Source organism: Pecten maximus, chromosome 5 (assembly GCF_902652985.1).
Source record: "Pecten maximus chromosome 5, xPecMax1.1, whole genome shotgun sequence".
NCBI lineage: Eukaryota > Metazoa > Mollusca > Bivalvia > Pectinida > Pectinidae > Pecten > Pecten maximus.
The window spans coordinates 39,492,038-39,510,869 of NC_047019.1; the positions used below are offsets into that span (position 1 = coordinate 39,492,038).

The 18,832-nt window shown below is 37.6% G+C and overlaps 1 protein-coding gene across 13 annotated transcripts in view; it reads right to left on the reverse strand.

Annotated features, from left to right (window-relative positions):
- The window catches only part of LOC117328000, a 199,750-nt gene that overhangs the window by 45,569 nt on the left and 135,349 nt on the right, over nt 1–18,832 (reverse strand). For all 13 annotated transcript variants that reach the window (XR_004532775.1, XM_033885304.1, XM_033885302.1 and 10 more), the window contains 6 exons: nt 9,897–10,033; nt 8,137–8,240; nt 6,160–6,329; nt 5,303–5,400; nt 4,736–4,879; nt 4,320–4,502 (listed from right to left, as the gene is read on the reverse strand). Coding sequence is in view for 12 of the 13 variants with exons in the window: in XM_033885304.1 (XP_033741195.1) it covers nt 4,320–4,502; nt 4,736–4,879; nt 5,303–5,400; nt 6,160–6,329; nt 8,137–8,240; nt 9,897–10,033 (836 nt within the window). In the remaining variant the exon portion in view is untranslated. The remainder of the gene's footprint in view (nt 1–4,319; nt 4,503–4,735; nt 4,880–5,302; nt 5,401–6,159; nt 6,330–8,136; nt 8,241–9,896; nt 10,034–18,832) is intronic.

The window sequence follows — 18,832 nt, forward strand, 5'->3', positions numbered from 1 at the left end:
TAGGATTTGAGGATATACATAATGGTGGTGATGGTATGTTAGGACTTGAGGATATACATAATGGTGGTGATGGTATGTTAGGACTTGAGGATATACATAATGGTGGTGATGGTATGTTAGGACTACATAATGGTGGTGATGGTATGTTAGGATTTGAGGATATACATAATGGTGGTGACAGTATGTTAGGACTCGAGGATATACATAATGGTGGTGACGGTATGTTAGGACTTGAGGATATACATAATGGTGGTGATGGTATGTTAGGACTTGAGGATATACATAATGGTGGTGATGGTATGTTAGGACTACATAATGGTGGTGATGGTATGTTAGGATTTGAGGATATACATAATGGTGGTGACAGTATGTTAGGACTTGAGGATATACATAATGGTGGTGACAGTATGTTAGGACTCAAGGATATACATAATGGTGGTGATGGTATGTAGGACTACATAATGGTGGTGACGGTATGTTAGGACTTGAGGATATACATAATGGTGGTGACGGTATGTTAGGACTTGAGGATATACATAATGGTGGTAATGGTATGTTAGGATTTGAGGATATACATAATGGTGGTGACGGTATGTTAGGACTTGAGGATATACATAATGGTGGTGACAGTATGTTAGGACTCAAGGATATACATAATGGTGGTGACAGTATGTTAGGACTCAAGGATATACATAATGGTGGTGACGGTATGTTAGGACTTGAGGATATACATAATGGTGGTGATGGTATGTTAGGACTTGAGGATATACATAATGGTGGTGATGGTATGTTAGGACTTGAGGATATACATAATGGTGGTGATGGTATGTTAGGATTTGAGGATATACATAATGGTGGTGATGGTATGTTAGGATTTGAGGATATACATAATGGTGGTGATGGTATGTTAGGATTTGAGGATATACATAATGGTGGTGATGGTATGTTAGGATTTGAGGATATACATAATGGTGGTGATGGTATGTTAGGATTTGAGGATATACATAATGGTGGTGACAGTATGTTAGGACTTGAGGATATACATAATGGTGGTGACAGTATGTTAGGACTTGAGGATATACATAATGGTGGTGGCGGTATGTTAGGATTTGAGGATATACATAATGGTGGTGATGGTATGTTAGGACTTGAGGATATACATAATGGTGGTGATGGTATGTTAGGACTTGAGGATATACATAATAGTGGTGATGGTATGTTAGGATTTGAGGATATACATAATGGTGGTGATGGTATGTTAGAATTTGAGGATATACATAATGGTGGTGATGGTATGTTAGGATTTGAGGATATACATAATGGTGGTGATGGTATGTTAGGACTTGAGGATATACATAATGGTGGTGATGGTATGTAGGACTACATAATGGTGGTGATGGTATGTTAGGATTTGAGGATATACATAATGGTGGTGATGGTATGTTAGGACTACATAATGGTGGTGATGGTATGTTAGAACTCGAGGAGAGTCAGAGGTAAATCTTCAGATCGCAGCGGCACCTATTTTCAGCCATTTTTATTTGTCAACCATCGCCTATTGTCAACCATTGCTATGACCATTGCTTTGATACTATCAAGTATTGCAGTCAATGCTATCACGTATTGTCAACCATTGTTAACACCTATTGTCAACCATTGTTATAATCACCTATTGTCACCCATTGCTATCACCACTTATTGTCAACCATTGCTCTCAGTACCTATTGTCAACCATTGTTCTAATCATCTATTGTCACCCATTGTTATCTGCCAACTGATGTTGCCCTCATTCATTTTTAATGACAAGAGCTGGAAATTCTCTGTTTATTGAAAATTATGTCATCCACAAAATTATCATTGACATCTTTAGAAGGGCATGTCACAAACTAATACAAATCCAATTATATCGAAGTACAATTTATCTAAAAATAAAAAACTGTCATTACATGTTTGATTTTTGTACTTTATCTGAAAAATCATTTGTCTTACTTATTTCTGCACTTTTGAGCAAAAATTGAAGAAATTAACAGCACTTCAAAAATATCAATAACTGCTAAGTGCTGTGGTGTCATCAATTAGGGACAAATGATTTGGTGCATTGTAAACACAATGAGACAGGCACAATAATCTTAATTATCTGTTTAAACAGATTTAACAAAATAACCATGTGTGGAGGACCAATGCTGCGTGAATTATTCAATCTGACAATTTCACAAAATCAAATTTACTACTGTACAAAAATCAAACGGTTTCTAGTACAGATCCCCATTTTAACAAAGTTTTCTCTGTGGTATATACAGTGGTACAGGGTCAACTCATTTTAAACCACATGCATTTCTAGCTAAGGGGGTTATATAGGTTCACAGCCTCCTGAATCCTCGAAAAAATGAAGTATAACAGGAATTCTCCACCCTAAGGTAAAACACAGGCTGTATAGCAGGATCTTAGTCTGAATTAATGAGACAAAGTCATGAGCATGATGATGATATTACACTGTAAGCCAGACTCTTGATGTGTAACCTGATATTTATAGCCAACAACTAAATTACTTCATTAATTCCCTCTAAGTTTCTTAGAAGGAAGTTTCTGCAGGAAATGTCCAGCCCAATCTTGTACAAATTACGTACACAGCCCAGATATAGGTGTCTCTGCTAGTGTTAAAACCAGTCTAGATCTAGGCGTCTCTGCTAGTGTTAAAACCACAGTCTAGATCTAGGCGTATCTGCTAGTGTTAAAACCAGTCTAGATCAAGGCGTCTCTGCTAGTGTTTTAACCACAGTCTAGATCTAGGTGTCTCTGCTAGTGTTAAAACCACAGTCTAGATATAGGTGTCTCTGCTAGTGTTAAAACCACAGTCTAGATCTAGGTGTCTCTGCTAGTGTTAAAACCACAGTCTAGATATAGGCATCTCTGCTAGTGTTAAAACCACAGTCTAGATATAGGCGTCTCTGCTAGTGTTTGAACCACAGTCTAGATCTACGCGTCTCTGCTAGTGTTAAAACCACAGTCTAGATCTAGGCGTATCTGCTAGTGTTAAAACCAGTCTAGATCTAGGCGTCTCTGCTAGTGTTAAAACCAGTCTAGATATAGGTGTCTCTGCTAGTGTTTGAACCACAGTCTAGATCTAGGTGTCTCTGCTAGTGTTAAAACCACAGTCTAGATCTAGGCGTCTCTGCTAGTGTTAAAACCAGAGTCTAGATCTAGGTGTCTCTGCGAGTGTTAAAACCAGTCTAGAACTAGGCATCTCTGCTAGTGTTAAAACCACAGTCTAGATCTAGGTGTCTCTGCAAGTGTTAAAACCAGTCTAGAACTAGGCGTCTCTGCTAGTGTTAAAACCACAGTCTAGATCTAGGTGTCTCTGCTAGTGGTAAAACCACAGTCTAGAACTAGGTGTCTCTGCTAGTGTTAAAACCACACTATAAACCTAGGCATCTCTGCTAGTGTTAAAACTGCAGTCTAGATCTAAGCACTTGAACTGATATTCCTAGAATATATCCCACATATTATTTGAACTCTTTTTGTCTGAGTATGATCCAAGTGGAATCAGGTGTTCTTAAAAACCTGTTCTTTCTTTATGCATACGTAATATGGTTTAATTATTTTGTTTCAGATGTTTTTCAAGCGTCAACCATGTAGTGTGATCTTGTGGTAGTTTATAAAACAGAGAAAGTGGTGATAAAAACAATATCGTTGCTGAACAAATCCATTACACACAACAAATCGTGGAAAGAAGCACTATAGAGGAATCTAAATCTAACAAAAACTGGAATGGTTTGCTTCCAGAACCTGTTAATGGTCTAAGGCAATCTTAATGTACGGCAGAATTTGTGTTTATTGAGGTTTTCTGTGAGGAATTCATTGAGTAATTATTCTTAGTTAGCTGGTAACCTTAAGCAATGGACAAATTAATTGATGTTGAATGTGAACTTGTATTGTGTAATGCATTTTGCAGAGTAAAACGAGTGTCTGTGTGTGACTGTTTGAATCTTTTACATAGATATCAAACATTTATACTGTCTGTCGGAGACAAACGTATTCAAGCAACGAACCAATGTAGGTAATAATGTGCATTATCAACATACTGCTGTAGGACATGCAGCCTTCAGACATAATGAAAAATGTATAGAGTTCTAACTAAGCTCTTCATGTCCTTTTACACAACATCTTAAGTTACATTTCAGGGCATTCAAATGACTTTTTACATTATAGAAAATCCCTTTTCTTGTAATATTTTCTAAATAGAAGATATTTGTAGACCAAGTCTTCCAATAATATATTTTTTATGAACGTTTTCAACTGTCTTAGTGATTAATGCTCACCTTGGGGTTAGGAAGTTCTGTCCCTTGAAGTGAAGAAATGTAACATCGCAGGCGATACTGTTCTATGAATAACTTCTCCAAATTCTCCTCCCATTGGCCAATCTGTTTAATGATAGCCTGACGACTACGCGGATCTTTAACAACAGTCAACTGGAGTTCTGCCATTTTCTTCATCTTCACATCCTGTAAAATGTATGTTTGATGTCGTGTAGTTTGATAAATTACTACACATGCAGTTTTATCACACTCATTTACAATCACAAGGTTGAAGGTCAGAAAGGTAAAGTGCTAGGGCATGTAATTATAATCTAATTATGTGTTTTCTTGTGAATTCATTTCAAATTCCTTGGGACTATCTTACTACACTAGAGTGAGTGGATTAAGACACTGTATTACATATTCTACTGTATACCTACCACATCAATGTTGGTCTCCAGTTTGTGTAGCTCGCTCTTCATCAGGCGTAGAGTGTTGTCCTTTCCATGTTGCCGAGCAAATGCAGATGCACATGCAGAATGCACAGCACAAATCCAGCTGTCCACTTCAGTTGGTGATAGTGCCTAGGATGAAAATGATGGCATTTGTATCATAGCTGATAAAACACAGGTGTACTAATAAGTACAGGTAGATTGTAATGTTTTGAATTAGCCACCTGTAAACTTATATTACTATCTAATTAATCAATTTTTTCCTGCGTTTAATCTTTTTGTTAAAATAAATTATTTATCTACTTTTTCACTTAATTTTAAGGTTGATTGGTTCTGGTTCATTAATTCAAAATAAGAGTTATTCCTTCAGAGGCCATATAAATCTTACCTGGAACAAGAAGGCATCCCCAAAAGCTGTACTAAGGGAGAAAATTACAATCTTACCTGGAACAGGTAGGCGTCCCGAGGGCTGTACTAAGGGAGAAAATTACAATCTTACCTGGAACAGGTAGGTGTCCCAAAAGGCTGTACTAAGGGAGAAAATTACAATCTTACCTGGAACAGGTAGGCGTCCCCAAAGGCTGTACTAAGGGAGAAAATGTTGTCTCTCTTTGGATGCTCTGGGACTGCCTGAGTTATTCCCCCTTCAATGACTTAAACAAGTATTAGATCAATTGTACAACTCTGACAATCATTGTAGTTTCTGAAGAATGCACCTACTCAGTAATTATTTGTTTCTATATTTCAAATTTGGTTCCAAATATTTCATTGAACTCTCATTTTGCAAAACAAAATTCTTGGAAGTTGGACGATCATTAAATTTTATTCAGTTTTAGAAATTTCAAACCTCTTTTCATTATTTTGGCAGAAAGCACTTTTGTGTAATGTATGAGGAAGAGTGATATTGATCACAAGAGTCACAGTAATAAGTCTTAGACAGTGCATTCACCAAATTTCTCACTGACATCTCTCTTACTTGTTTTTATACATATTTCTTTCTGTATTTTATGGCATTTTATTCCAGTAAAACTCTCTGTACAACTTTACCATCCCTATAGCTGGAGTTTTTGAGAATGTGTATGTACTTTAGAGACAAGAAATTTAATGTCACACAAAGGATCACTCCAAGTCAATAGACCATATTTCATATTTTCTTTTGTATTTCCAAAAAATAATACATTTCTCTTATATAATTACAGTGTTATTTTTTGTAATAAGGTACTTGTGAACATCCACACTCAAATAAACCCAAGAACTTTATGATACAGATAGAATGGTAAAGTGTTTGTAAAAAACTATTTGTAACATGATGAGTATGTGGTTTTGAGATAATTAAGATAGAATTGTCTCTAAAAATGCTGACTGAAATGTTGAATTCCTTGTCAAGTGCTACTTTATCACACGTTTTGTACCTAGAATATGTCGTGGGATGGTGTTTTCATCAATCAGAGTTTCCTCGTCACAGTCGAAGAAGAGTAAGACAGTTCCTTTGAGACACACCCAGTAACGTTTCCACTTCCTCTTTGGTGCCAGCTCCAGCTTCCTCTTCCTCTGAATCAGCCAGTTCTTTACCACCAGCCATCTAGTGGATAAAATGACACAATAACTCACACATACTTGTAATGTCACATGTTAGCACTGTTAACATTATAGCCGTATGGTAACATTGTCAACATTATAATTGTTTACCAGTATATTCCAGATTGCTGTACCATTTAAGTCTACATTATAGTTGTTTGTATATTCTAGCTTGCTGTACCATTTAAGTCTACATTATAGTTGTTTGTATATTCTAGCTTGCTGTACCATTTAAGTCTACATTATAGTTGTTTGTATATTCTAGCTTGCTGTACCATTTAAGTCTACATTATAGTTGTTTGTATATTCTAGCTTGCTGTACCATTTAAGTCTACATTATAGTTGTTTGTATATTCCAGCTTGCTGTACCATTCTAGTCTATCTAATCCTAGTCCATACATTTTATTTATAATCAGCTACTCTTAATCTCTGTCTCTAAAACTATCCCAGAACATTTTTGTGATATGTTAATAATTTAGCCTACAATTCAAAAAACTACATTTTGATGATAATGATCAGTATCTATAATTTAAATAAATTTGATGTGAAGGAAAAATAGAATAAATTATTTTTTTAAATGGTTTTTAATTATCTAATAGTTTTTGTTATTATGGTAATGACAACATCCCTTGATCTATTTCCAAAATTAGTTACCTACCCAAGACATCTAGATTCAACACTAGATGTTAAAGTCACCTACCTTTCTGTCCCCTAAACACGTATTGTTGTTATTACTCATCTACCCTGCACAACAACCTCTATAAATATCCCTAGAGTTGTCTATCCTGGGTTTTTTTTTATGATCACACAAACCCGTACCAATATCACCAGAGTTGTCTACCCTGTTTTATTTTTTTTGTTTTTTTAATCACATGAACCTGTATCAATAGCACCAGAGTTGTCTACCCTTTTTTTCAGATCACACCAACCTGTAAAAATATCCCTAGAGTAGCTATAGTCTACCCTGTTTTTACCACACCTGACTATTCCACCATGCTTTTCCCCTGATCATACTACACAAGTACAATGTACCATGTGTTACTAGAGTTGTCTATCTTATCCTCTTAATTACACTATACAGGTGACACCTACTTACCTGTAATATTATAATATTGCAAAATTATTCAATCATTTAATGCTATGTAGATATTGATATAAACATATGTATTCCCTATAATACTCTAACACCTTTACAAATTAACATAGAAATGTGTTTATATATTCTTCGTGAAGCTCAATGCCATGCTGAGAAATGCTGGTGTTATTTCATTCCTGCTTTGTCAAAAAAACAGCATAATAACCGTTGTTCTTCGGAGACTGTTTTTGTCATTGCACCAGTAATATCCTACCATCATCCTAAAGCTAAACCATTTACTCGTCCTAAAGCTATAACATTTACTCATCCTAAAGCTATACCGTTTACTCATCCTAAAGCTATACCATTAACTCATCCTAAAGCTATACCGTTTACTCATCCTAAAGCTTTACCGTTTACTCGTCCTAAAGCTATACCATTAACTCATCCTAAAGCTATACCGTATACTCATCCTAAAGCTTAACCGCTTACTCATCCTAAAGCTATACCGTATACTCATCCTAAAGCTATAACATTTACTCATCCTAAAGCTATACCATTTACTCATCCTAAAGCTATAACATTTACTCATCCTAAAGCTATACCATTTACTCATCCTAAAGCTATAACATTTACTCATCCTAAAGCTATACCATTTACTCATCCTAAAGCTATAACATTTACTCATCCTAAAGCTATAACATTTACTCATCCTTAAGCTATACCGTTTACTTACCCCGCCTTTCTAATAGCACCAAACTTCTTGTGAGATATATGAGATTCGGCCTCTGTCATTGTATGTATACTGTCATCACTCTCAGCACCGTCATCATCTAGGAACTATAAACACACAATGATCAGGAAAATCAGGGACCAATCATCATCTAGGAACTATAAACACACAATGATCAGGAAAATCAGGGACCAATCATCATCTAGGAACTATAAACACACAATGATCAGCAATAGAAAATCAGGAACCAATCAAAGGTCTTCATGCAAATCTATATTTTCGTTCATATTCTGCCCTGGTTCGAGTTAATTGAATAATTATTTTGTAATTATGTCGGTATATATTTTATTGTTTTGTCATATCTCAGTATTCACTATTGTTTTGGTCAGTCTCTGTGACAATATAGCAGACACCAATAGCTTTGGTGATCCCACAATGGGAATTGGCTGAAGATGTCGGTAATGAGGCGCCCTATCATATTATGCTTGGTAACAGAAAATAAAAGTCTCGCAAATTACCTGTTCTGTGTGAAATGATAAAATGTAATATTATACCTCATTCATTTAAGTGCCTATTTGAGTCTAGTAGTTGCTCCGGTCCATATATAGTATATGGCCCGGAGTCAAGGGCCGAAGTCCTTGACTCCGGGCCGACGCTATATGAAAATGACGTCATAATACCAAGTTGACGTCGTCATATTATGACGTCATCATTTCAGACACTGAGCGAAATGGCGTCTGGCAGTGATAGATTTGCGTCCTTGGACGAAACCGAACTTGTTTAATGTTTAATGATTAAGAACAACTTGTTGTTTATTTTTTCCATGTCATGTTGGTCATATTCGGTATAATATAACAAATATTGCATGTCACTTCGGGCAATATGGGAGTTTATGGACTGGTCAGTCACCCAAATATATGTATATGGACCTCAGCTTCGCTTCGGTCCATATACATATATTTGGGTGACTGACCAGTCCATAAACTCCCATATTGCCCTCAGTGCCATGCAATATTTGTTAAATAAACAAATTGTAAGTTTAAAAAAAAAAAAAAGAAGAAAATCAGGGCCCTTTATCATGGTACTGTAATAAATTAGGCATCCCTACTCCGTTAATCTATGGCAGAAAATTATGTGACATCACATATAGAACTTGTTTTTCATTTCATGTTTGAAGGCTATAGAGATCGAGTGAGAAATGAAATACATAGAGGATATCTAACAGTGTCTTCATTAATACCAAATATATTTCACGAGTGTGGCCAATATATATATTTTTGTTTGTGGTTCCCTGTCAACAGCTCACAAATGTAAGCTAAATCATGATGTTACATATTCTATCTTGCATTATGATGTCATATAACATGACGGAGAGCTATATGCAAATCTTAATTTTCTTCATTGTCGTTTGTAAGCAGTGCTCCGATTGGTTAAATCACAAGTGAAAAATATCACTTTTATAGAATGAACAATTTTAGATATATCACTGGTAAAAATGTAATAAAAAGGATTACTTAATCATGAAAACATTATTTGACCTAACAAACAAAAAAGAGATACACAAGGTAAAAAAGGAAAATGTATGATGCGCTTGATGAATGGAGGCAGGAAAGGAGAAGTACAAAGTGTGCTGAGAAGGTCAACTAAAGCAGATCACCAACCCTGACAAATACCTCTAGATACTAAAGTCTTCAAGTATCAGAGAGATTCATCGGAGGAAAACTTACATTTAGAACCCATATCTTGATTAAACATACACCTACCTCTGGTGACATAAACTGTTTAATGTCGGTGCCTTCCCCGAGTTGGTTGATGATGTCACTATGACGACCACTGCTGCTGCTGTCATGACTACTCCCACCTGATGAACCACCTGTCTTTGTTGATCCCACTTCCAGGCCTGAAAATATATAAGGTCGTTCAAGGTCATTCATTCAAGATGATTTAAGGGTAATTTTATGGATAAATTAGGTATTTCAGGTCATTTAAGGTAAGACCATAGGAAACAACACAAGAGGTTGGGTAATGTGAATTCACGTCAAAGACAAGTCATATATGCAAAGTCATTCAAGGTCAAAGTAAAGTCAAGGACAAACAAATGTGAAGTCAATATATATATAGGGTAAAATGACTAGTTAGTTTTGTTTTAAACTAGTATTGTTTTCACATGGACAATGGGAAGATAACCTCTTCAACTTCCAATTTCTCCCACAGGAATCTTTTCCTATGTAGACCAGCAGACTGAATATCTAGTATGCATTGTACCAAACACATCAATAATCCACAATGATAACACAAACATTGACATGAAGTTTATCATGTGTCTAACATGAAATCAATGAAGTCTAGCACTAGAGACATATTGGACTTCACAACAAGAGGCCCAATGGGCCTGTATCGCTCACCTGGCTCTACAGCAACTTTGAAGTTGATTGAGGTCATTTCTACAGATACTATGCTGATAACAACTTTATTCGAATATCAGAGTAAGCTAGGTTTATTCATGTCAATATATTTTTTAGTCCTTCATTCCAGCATACTGTTGGCCTAAGACCGGATCTTGGTGACAATTGGCTCTAAGCATGCTACAGACAGGCCCAATATCAAGTCCCTGGACCTCTTGGTTATTGAGAAGAAGTAGTTTGAATATTATAACCTATTTGACTCATGTGACCTTGAATGAAGGTCAAAGTCATTTATTTGAACAAACTTGGTAGCCCTTCACCCCAGCATGCTACAGGCCCAATATCAAGTCCCTGGGCCTCTTGGTTATTGAGAAGAAGTAGTTTGAAGATTATAACCTATTTGACCAATGTGACCTTGAATGAAGGTCAAGGTCATTTATTTGAACAAACTTGGTAGCCCTTCACCCCAGCATGCGACAGGCCCAATATCAAGTCCTTAGGCCTCTTGGTTATTGAGAAGAAGTCGTTTGAAGATTATAGCCTATTTGACTCATGTGACCTTGAATGAAAGTCAAGGTCATTTATTTCAACACACTTGGTAGCCCTTCACCCCAGCATGCTACGTACAGGCCCAATATCAAGTCCCTGGGCCTCTTGGTTATTGAGAAAAAGCCGTTCGAAGATTATCGCTTATTTGACTCATGTGACCTTGAATGCAGGTCAAGGTCATTTGTTTGAACAAATTTGGTAGCCCTTCACCCCAGCATGCTACAGGCCCACTATCAAGTCCCTGGGCCTCTTGGTTATTGAGAAGAAGTTGTTTCAAGATTATAGCTTATTTGACCCATGTGACCTTGAATGAAGGTCAAGGTCATTTATTTTAACAAACTTTGTAGCCCATCACCCTAGCATGCTACAGGCCAAATATCAAGTCTCTGGGCCTCTTGGTTATTGAGAAGAAGTTGTTCAAATGAAAAAGTTGATGCCGGACGCTGGAACTATTAATTAGAGGCTAACTAAAATAACCTGTGCATGCCGATATTTCTGAAATTCAGAATGTGTGAAATATGTGTTGTTCACAATAAAGAGAATTCAGTGACCAGTTGCCATAGCAACCATAATTTTGAGAATAAGAAAGTGGCATGCACATCTACACATGGTCCTCTATATTTGTGTGAAGTTTCATTGGAATCGATTCCAGTATACCCCGCTCTCTTAGTTGCGAGGGTATAATCATGGTTACATCTTCATTTTGTTAACTTAAGTGCAGGTATGTTCAATAAGTAAACTGGGACCCTGGAGATTGTCTGGAAACTTTACCAATGACTACATAGTCACACTATACTTTGCCTTACACTGTTACTCAGCATCAATGACATAATGGTGTGACCTAAATCCAGACAGTAACTCCCGATTCCTGACAAATAACATCATTATTGTCTCCATCAGTGTGAGAAAAATAAAACATTTTATCTAGCTATCAAAGATGTTGGTTTATGGAAATCTATACCTAACATGTTTCCCCTTTGAGACGTCTACCAGACTGTGTCAGGGGTGTTTACTACAACCTATCAGGCTCCCTGATGACACCAGCCAAATTACATTGTATACACCATTGAAACGTCAATAAAACACTTGGAAATATCCGTTCTAATGACATCTCTCCCAAACACCTAGTGATTATTACTTTCTTGTCACATTGAGTCCTCCGTGATGTCACTGGAGACCCTGATTCCAAATGGACTCTTTGTTTTATATTTCTCTCATAATGAAGTGACTTACACATAACAGTGATCGCCAATAATATCCATAAATTCTGGAAACTCAAACTACTGTTTAATGGGGTGTCCACAATTTTTATATAATCACATGAACTGAATGATCATTTAACTGAGGGCACTGAAATTGTCAAATTAATTTTAGTATTACCTGTTGGAAACAGAGGGCACTGAAATTGTCAAATTAATTTTAGTATGGCCTCTTGGAAACAAATGAAAGTGTGGGAAATCTATCAAAGTATGATGAATATAATAGGAAAAAGAATCTTCAAATTGCTGCTCAAGAAAATATATGTCATTATGATTAAGGTAATAAAAGAGAGTAGAATCGAAATGTAAATGTTGAGATTTCTGGACAAATTATGAAGAGCATGTCTCAAAATGTAATTGGCAAATATTCCTGGTCATTGTATCTTCACAGGAAAGGCCTACCTTGTTGGGTCAATGACATGTTGTATCCGTACAGAAAAAGTTCAAATTAAAACAGGATGGAATATTTTCCAAAGATGAATCCTGCAATTTCTATCTGTACATCCTATAAAGCCTAATGTCATCTGGATATAGGTCAGAAGATTGTGTCATGTTACTAATCAGTGTTGATATCCTCAGAGAAAATCCTCTTGAGTAGCCATTATTCCATTCCCACTTCTGAGATAACCAAGCTAGGTTGTAACAGTTACAGTGAACATTCAGTTTCCACATCACCATCGAGTCCACAGATCTGATTTACTAACCACTAACTAGGCCTAAACTATGTATTTATTTCTTGGAAGTGAAAGTTCCTTCGGGAAAACCATTTGGTAATTTTCCATAGATATAAACATTGGGGTTTCAATGCGGCTCAACTCAACGAATGTCAGCGAAATGTTGAAAATGAGGGTAATACAGAAACAGAACGACCTACGTATATAGGATCGTTAACAGTTAACCAAAACAGAGGAAACATTACCATTTTCTACGGTTTTTAGTAAACACAATAAACGAAGAATTTCCTGAATTGTAATCTTCGTAGCAGCATCATACAGATTCTGAAACAGTTTTAATGAGCTACAAATGGCACAAATTATCATGCTCCCCATCCCCAGAATATTACGGTAACACATGTCATAATGTAGTATCTATATCAGGAAACATCTAATACTTACGACTGGCATCATTTTTCTACACCAGATAACTCATTTACCTGTAAAGTAGCAGAACTTGGCCGACTGCCCACTATACAGTTTTATCAATTTACAACAAAATTTAACATCCATGAGAATTTATTTGTCCTACTAAGATGAACCTGCTGGCTTCAAACTGCATCCCTAACAGCATCAGTAGTTGATCCTTTCTCTTTACCAGTTTCCCATGACCCCTAGGTATCAAGGACATTTGAACTCAGAGGGTCACTGCATCTCCAGATGACAGCTGTATCATCACTATGGTAACCGTTTGAACAACTCCTAAAACCAGCATTCCCTTATCACCAATTAGACAAATTTATTGTGAACTGATCTAGGGGTTTAATTAAATCACCTTAATCTTGGCTACATGTGTGCTTCTTTAATTTCCTTATCAGTGTCTTTTCTGAATGAACATTTGTCTCAAATTACACAACAAATCAAATTGCCAAAATAACTATTTCACACAGAAACATGTACCGTCAAACTTTCGAAATAATTTTTTTCAACATCATTTTATAGTAAACAAGGATGAAAATGCATTTTCATTACTATCTATATATCTATATCAGTCAGACAGATATTCTGGTCATTAGCGGGAGATGGTGCTAATGAAAGGTTTGGTTTGGTTTGTTTTTGTTTAACGTCCTATTAACAGCCAGGGTCATTTAAGGACGTGCCAGGTTTTGGAGGTGGAGGAAAGCGTGGTACCCGGAAAAAAACCACAGAGAAAGGTCTCTAAACTTATATAAATAGCCAGGGTGAAGGTCAATAGGGCTATCTTGCATTACAATCAGGGTGATGATGGTTACTGTAAGTCTATCTTATATTACAGCCAGGGTGAAGGTCATTAAAAATCTATCTTATATTACAGCCAGGGTGAAGGTTACTGTAAGTCTATCTTATATTACAGCTAGGGTGAAGGTCACTATACATCTATCTTATACATGTATTACAGCCAGGGTGAAGGTCACTAAGACTCCTATATTACAACCAGTGTGAAGGTCTAAATGGTTATTTTGTTTTACAGCCTCGATGAAGGTCATTACAAATCTTTCTTGTATTACAGCCTGGGTGAAGGTCATTTAAGGCTATCTTGTCTCACAGCTAAGGTAAAGTACATGAGGCAACCACTGCCCAGCCTAGGTCTCTCATATGGCTATATGCCTAACAGCCAAGTCCGATTCACTAAGGCTATCTTGTCGATCTGCTCTCTGAGGCTAACATTTATTGTTCTAGGTTTCAACTACTGATACTTTACAACTGTTGTTTTACAAAAGACCGAAAGCTATCAGATAGCTGTAAAACATTTCCATAAAAGTTAATGGACCAAGAAATGACCCTCAAGGGTCTGGTCAGGTGTCACTGACCACACTTCCTATATGTCCACTCAGCCAAAATCAGACAATCGGTTCTAACCCAGTGGTTTTACACAGTGTTAGACAAGGGGACATCAAACAGTTCATTGGGATAGCCAAGAAAATCTATCAGAAAATTCCCCAGACCACCACACCACAATGATCAATAGCACAGTGAATTCAGAGGTGTGAAATGTCCCTAACCATAAACACTTTGTAAGGTCAATGGTCAAATGGTTTTTAAATGACCAGTTTGGAATTGGAAGAAGCTAGCTCCTATTGACACACAATTTGTAGTGTAAGTTTATAGTCATGTTCTTTGATCAAATCTTCAATAACATGTCGCTATAACAGCAAGTCTCATAAACAAACTTTACCAATCATAAAAACATGTGGACCAAATGGTGGTACCAACATATGCTAATATATCTTATATCGTCTTTAAATTCTGTACTTCCTTTAGATGAGTCCCCTTATACCAGACAGACCAGCAGGGTGAGATAATCCCCTTATACCAGACAGACCAGCAGGGTGAGAGAGTCCCCTTATACCAGACAGACCAGCAGGATGAGAGAGTTCTCTTATACCAGACAGACCAGCAGGATGAGAGAGTTCTCTTATACCAGAAAGACCAGCAGGGTGAGAGAATCCCCTTATACCAGACAGACTAGCAGGGTGAGAGAATCCCCTTATACCAGAGAGACCAGCAGGGTGAGAGAGTTCTCTTATACCAGACAGACCAGCAGGTTGAGAGAGTCCCCTTATACCAGACAGACCAGCAGGATGAGAGAGTTCTCTTATACCAGACAGACCAGCAGGATGAGAGAGTTCTCTTATACCAGAAAGACCAGCAGGGTGAGAGAATCCCCTTATACCAGACAGACTAGCAGGGTGAGAGAATCCCATTATACCAGACAGACCAGCAGGGTGAGAGAAGCCCCTTATACCAGACAAACCAGCAGGGTGAGAGAATCCCCTTATACCAGACAGACCAGCAGGGTGAGAGAGTTCTCTTATACCAGACAGACCAGCAGGGTGAGAGAATCCCCTTATACCAGATGAACCAGCAGGGTGAGAGAATCCCCTTATACCAGACAGATCAGCAGGGTGAGAGTTCTCTTATACCAGACAGACCAGCAGGGTGAGAGAGTTCTCTTATACCAGACAGACCAGCAGGGTGAGAGAATCCCCTTATACCAGACAAACCAGCAGGGTGAGAGAATCCCCTTATACCAGACAAACCAGCAGGGTGAGAGAGTCTCCTAATACCAGACAGACCAGCAGGGTGAGAGAGTCCCCTTATACCAGACAGACCAGCAGGGTGAGAGAGTCCCCTTATACCAGACAGACCAGCAGGGTGAGAGAGTCCCCTTATACAAGACAAACCAGCAGGGTGAGAGAGTCCCCTTATACCAGACAGACCAGCAGGGTGAGAGAGTCCCCTTATACCAGACAGACCAGCAGGGTGAGAGAGTCCCCTTATACCAGACAGACCAGCAGGGTGAGAGAGTCCCCTTATACCAGACAGACCAGCAGGGTGAGAGAGTCCCCTTATACCAGACAGACCAGCAGGGTGAGAGAGTCCCCTTATACCAGACAGACCAGCAGGGTGAGAGAGTCCCCTTATACCAGACAGACCAGCAGGGTGAGAGAGTCCCCTTATACCAGACAAACCAGCAGGGTGAGAGAGAGTCCCCTTATACCAGACAGACTAGCAGGGTGAGAGAGTCCCCTTATACCAGACAAACCAGCAGGGTGAGAGAGAGTCCCCTTATACCAGACAGACCAGCAGGATGAGAGAGTCCCCTTATACCAGACAGACCAGCAGGGTGAGAGAGTCCCCTTATACCAGACAGACCAGCAGGGTGAGAGAAGCCCCTTATACCAGACAGACCAGCAGGGTGAGAGAAGCCCCTTATACCAGACAGACCAGCAGGGTGAGAGAGTCCCCTTATACCAGACAAACCAGCAGGGTGAGAGAATCCCCTTATACCAGACAGACCAGCAGGGTGAGAGAGTCCCCTTATACCAGACAGACCAGCAGGGTGAGAGAAGCCCCTTATACCAGACAGACCAGCAGGGTGAGAGAGTCCCCTTATACCAGACAGACCAGCAGGGTGAGAGAGTCCCCCCCTTATACCAGTCAGACCAGCAGGGTGAGAGAATCCCCTTATACCAGACAGACCAGCAGGATGAGAGAGTCCCCTTATACCAGACAAACCAGCAGGGTGAGAGCCTGGAAGTGTTCTGTCTAAAATGTCAGGGATCACCCACATATCATAACTGTTTAGATATATTGTCTAAGTTTTTTCACTGCCTAATCACCTCTGCAAGTGTCCTCTAATATTAAAGCTTGTCAATTACTCCAACACTAGTGAGATAGCAACATTGCATGACAAAGTTACTCAGGTTGCCTTAGCAGAAATACTTCAAACAATTTGTTATGAAGTAATGACATCGGAGGCCTAGTCTGAAGCCTATACACCATCATAATTAACAGCATGGTCGCAGACAAAGCTCTCCTGTTTCACACCTTTAGGTCTCCGGGAGGACAGAATCCTTGTTAGTGAAGATTTACGAGACTGAATACATGGGAGGTTATATATAATTACCCTGTCAAAACAGACACTTTTTAATAACAAACAAATTTCTTTCTAAAAACATTTCAGTAGAGAATGTAAAAAAAAGATATTGTATATAGAGGTCACATTTCTGTAGAGATACTGTATATAAAGGTCACATTTCTGTAGAGATAATGTATATAAAGGTCACATTTCTGTAGAGATAATGTTTATAAAGGTCACATTTCAGTAGAGATAATGTATATAAAGGTCACATTTCTGTAGAGATACTGTATATAAAGGTCACATTTCTGTAGAGATACTGGAAATAATTCTGGACACCCAACACATTCGCAGTTAACTTTGTCAGGATAACCTTGTCTTTCAAGAGATGTTTCGAGATATACAGGTAGATTATTTTTTTGGGAAACATTTGCTTCTAAAAGTATTGGCATTCTAACTATTCGAAAATTTGGCTAAGCCTTTTCTCCAAAATACTGTATTGTTGGTTCAATTTATGACATAATTTATTGTAACTATGTAAGGAAATGTTTGGTATTGTACCTTCAGGAATGATGCTTAAAAGGCTAAACCAGTGATCTGAAGGCATACAGCTACACACATGTCACCCAGGAGGGAACAGCTACATGATATATGGATCAAGTCAGGGAAAAGATAGTCTGTCCTGGAAGATATAGCTTAGAAAATACTGTCATACAGATCTACCTAACTCATGGATTGCTTTCAAAGAACATACTTTAGTCATAGAAAAATTCAATATATTGGAGTTTAATACACTAGAGGAATAGATAAATCAAAAATATATTAATGTCTTAAAACAAATGGTAACCCCTAAGGGATGAACAATGTCTACTCCTCCTATGAGAATGCATGACGAGTCTGATCATATCTATAGATTTCAGAAGAAATCAATTTATTTTCTGTGATACAAGTCTACACTACATAAGACATGAGAACTGGTTATCTATCAAAATTCAATATACTTCCAGTTGTACATGTGTTTACACTGATTTTTTGATAAAATGCAACAAAATAAATGATTTCACATACATTCCTTCAAGCAATACAAAAAATGTATACTATAGTTTATGATAGTGTATATATATATCATAGCACTATGATGATACGTATATATGGATATAAATTTACTGGTAAAATAACAACTTCCCAGACTACAAATTAAAAGACTGTACTTCAGAAAAAGTTCACTGTTCTAGATATGATCTATCTATATACTGATTGGCTGATTCAACAAATGGCATACTTTGTTATTTAGTCTCTAGCGATAGCTATAAGACTCCCAGTGAAGCAGCTACATAAAACATTAATGACAAATTGGCTTGATATCTCTTTAGATCTTTCTCAGACAAGCACCTGTTCAGAATGTACGACAGGTTGGCTTTAAGAACTTAA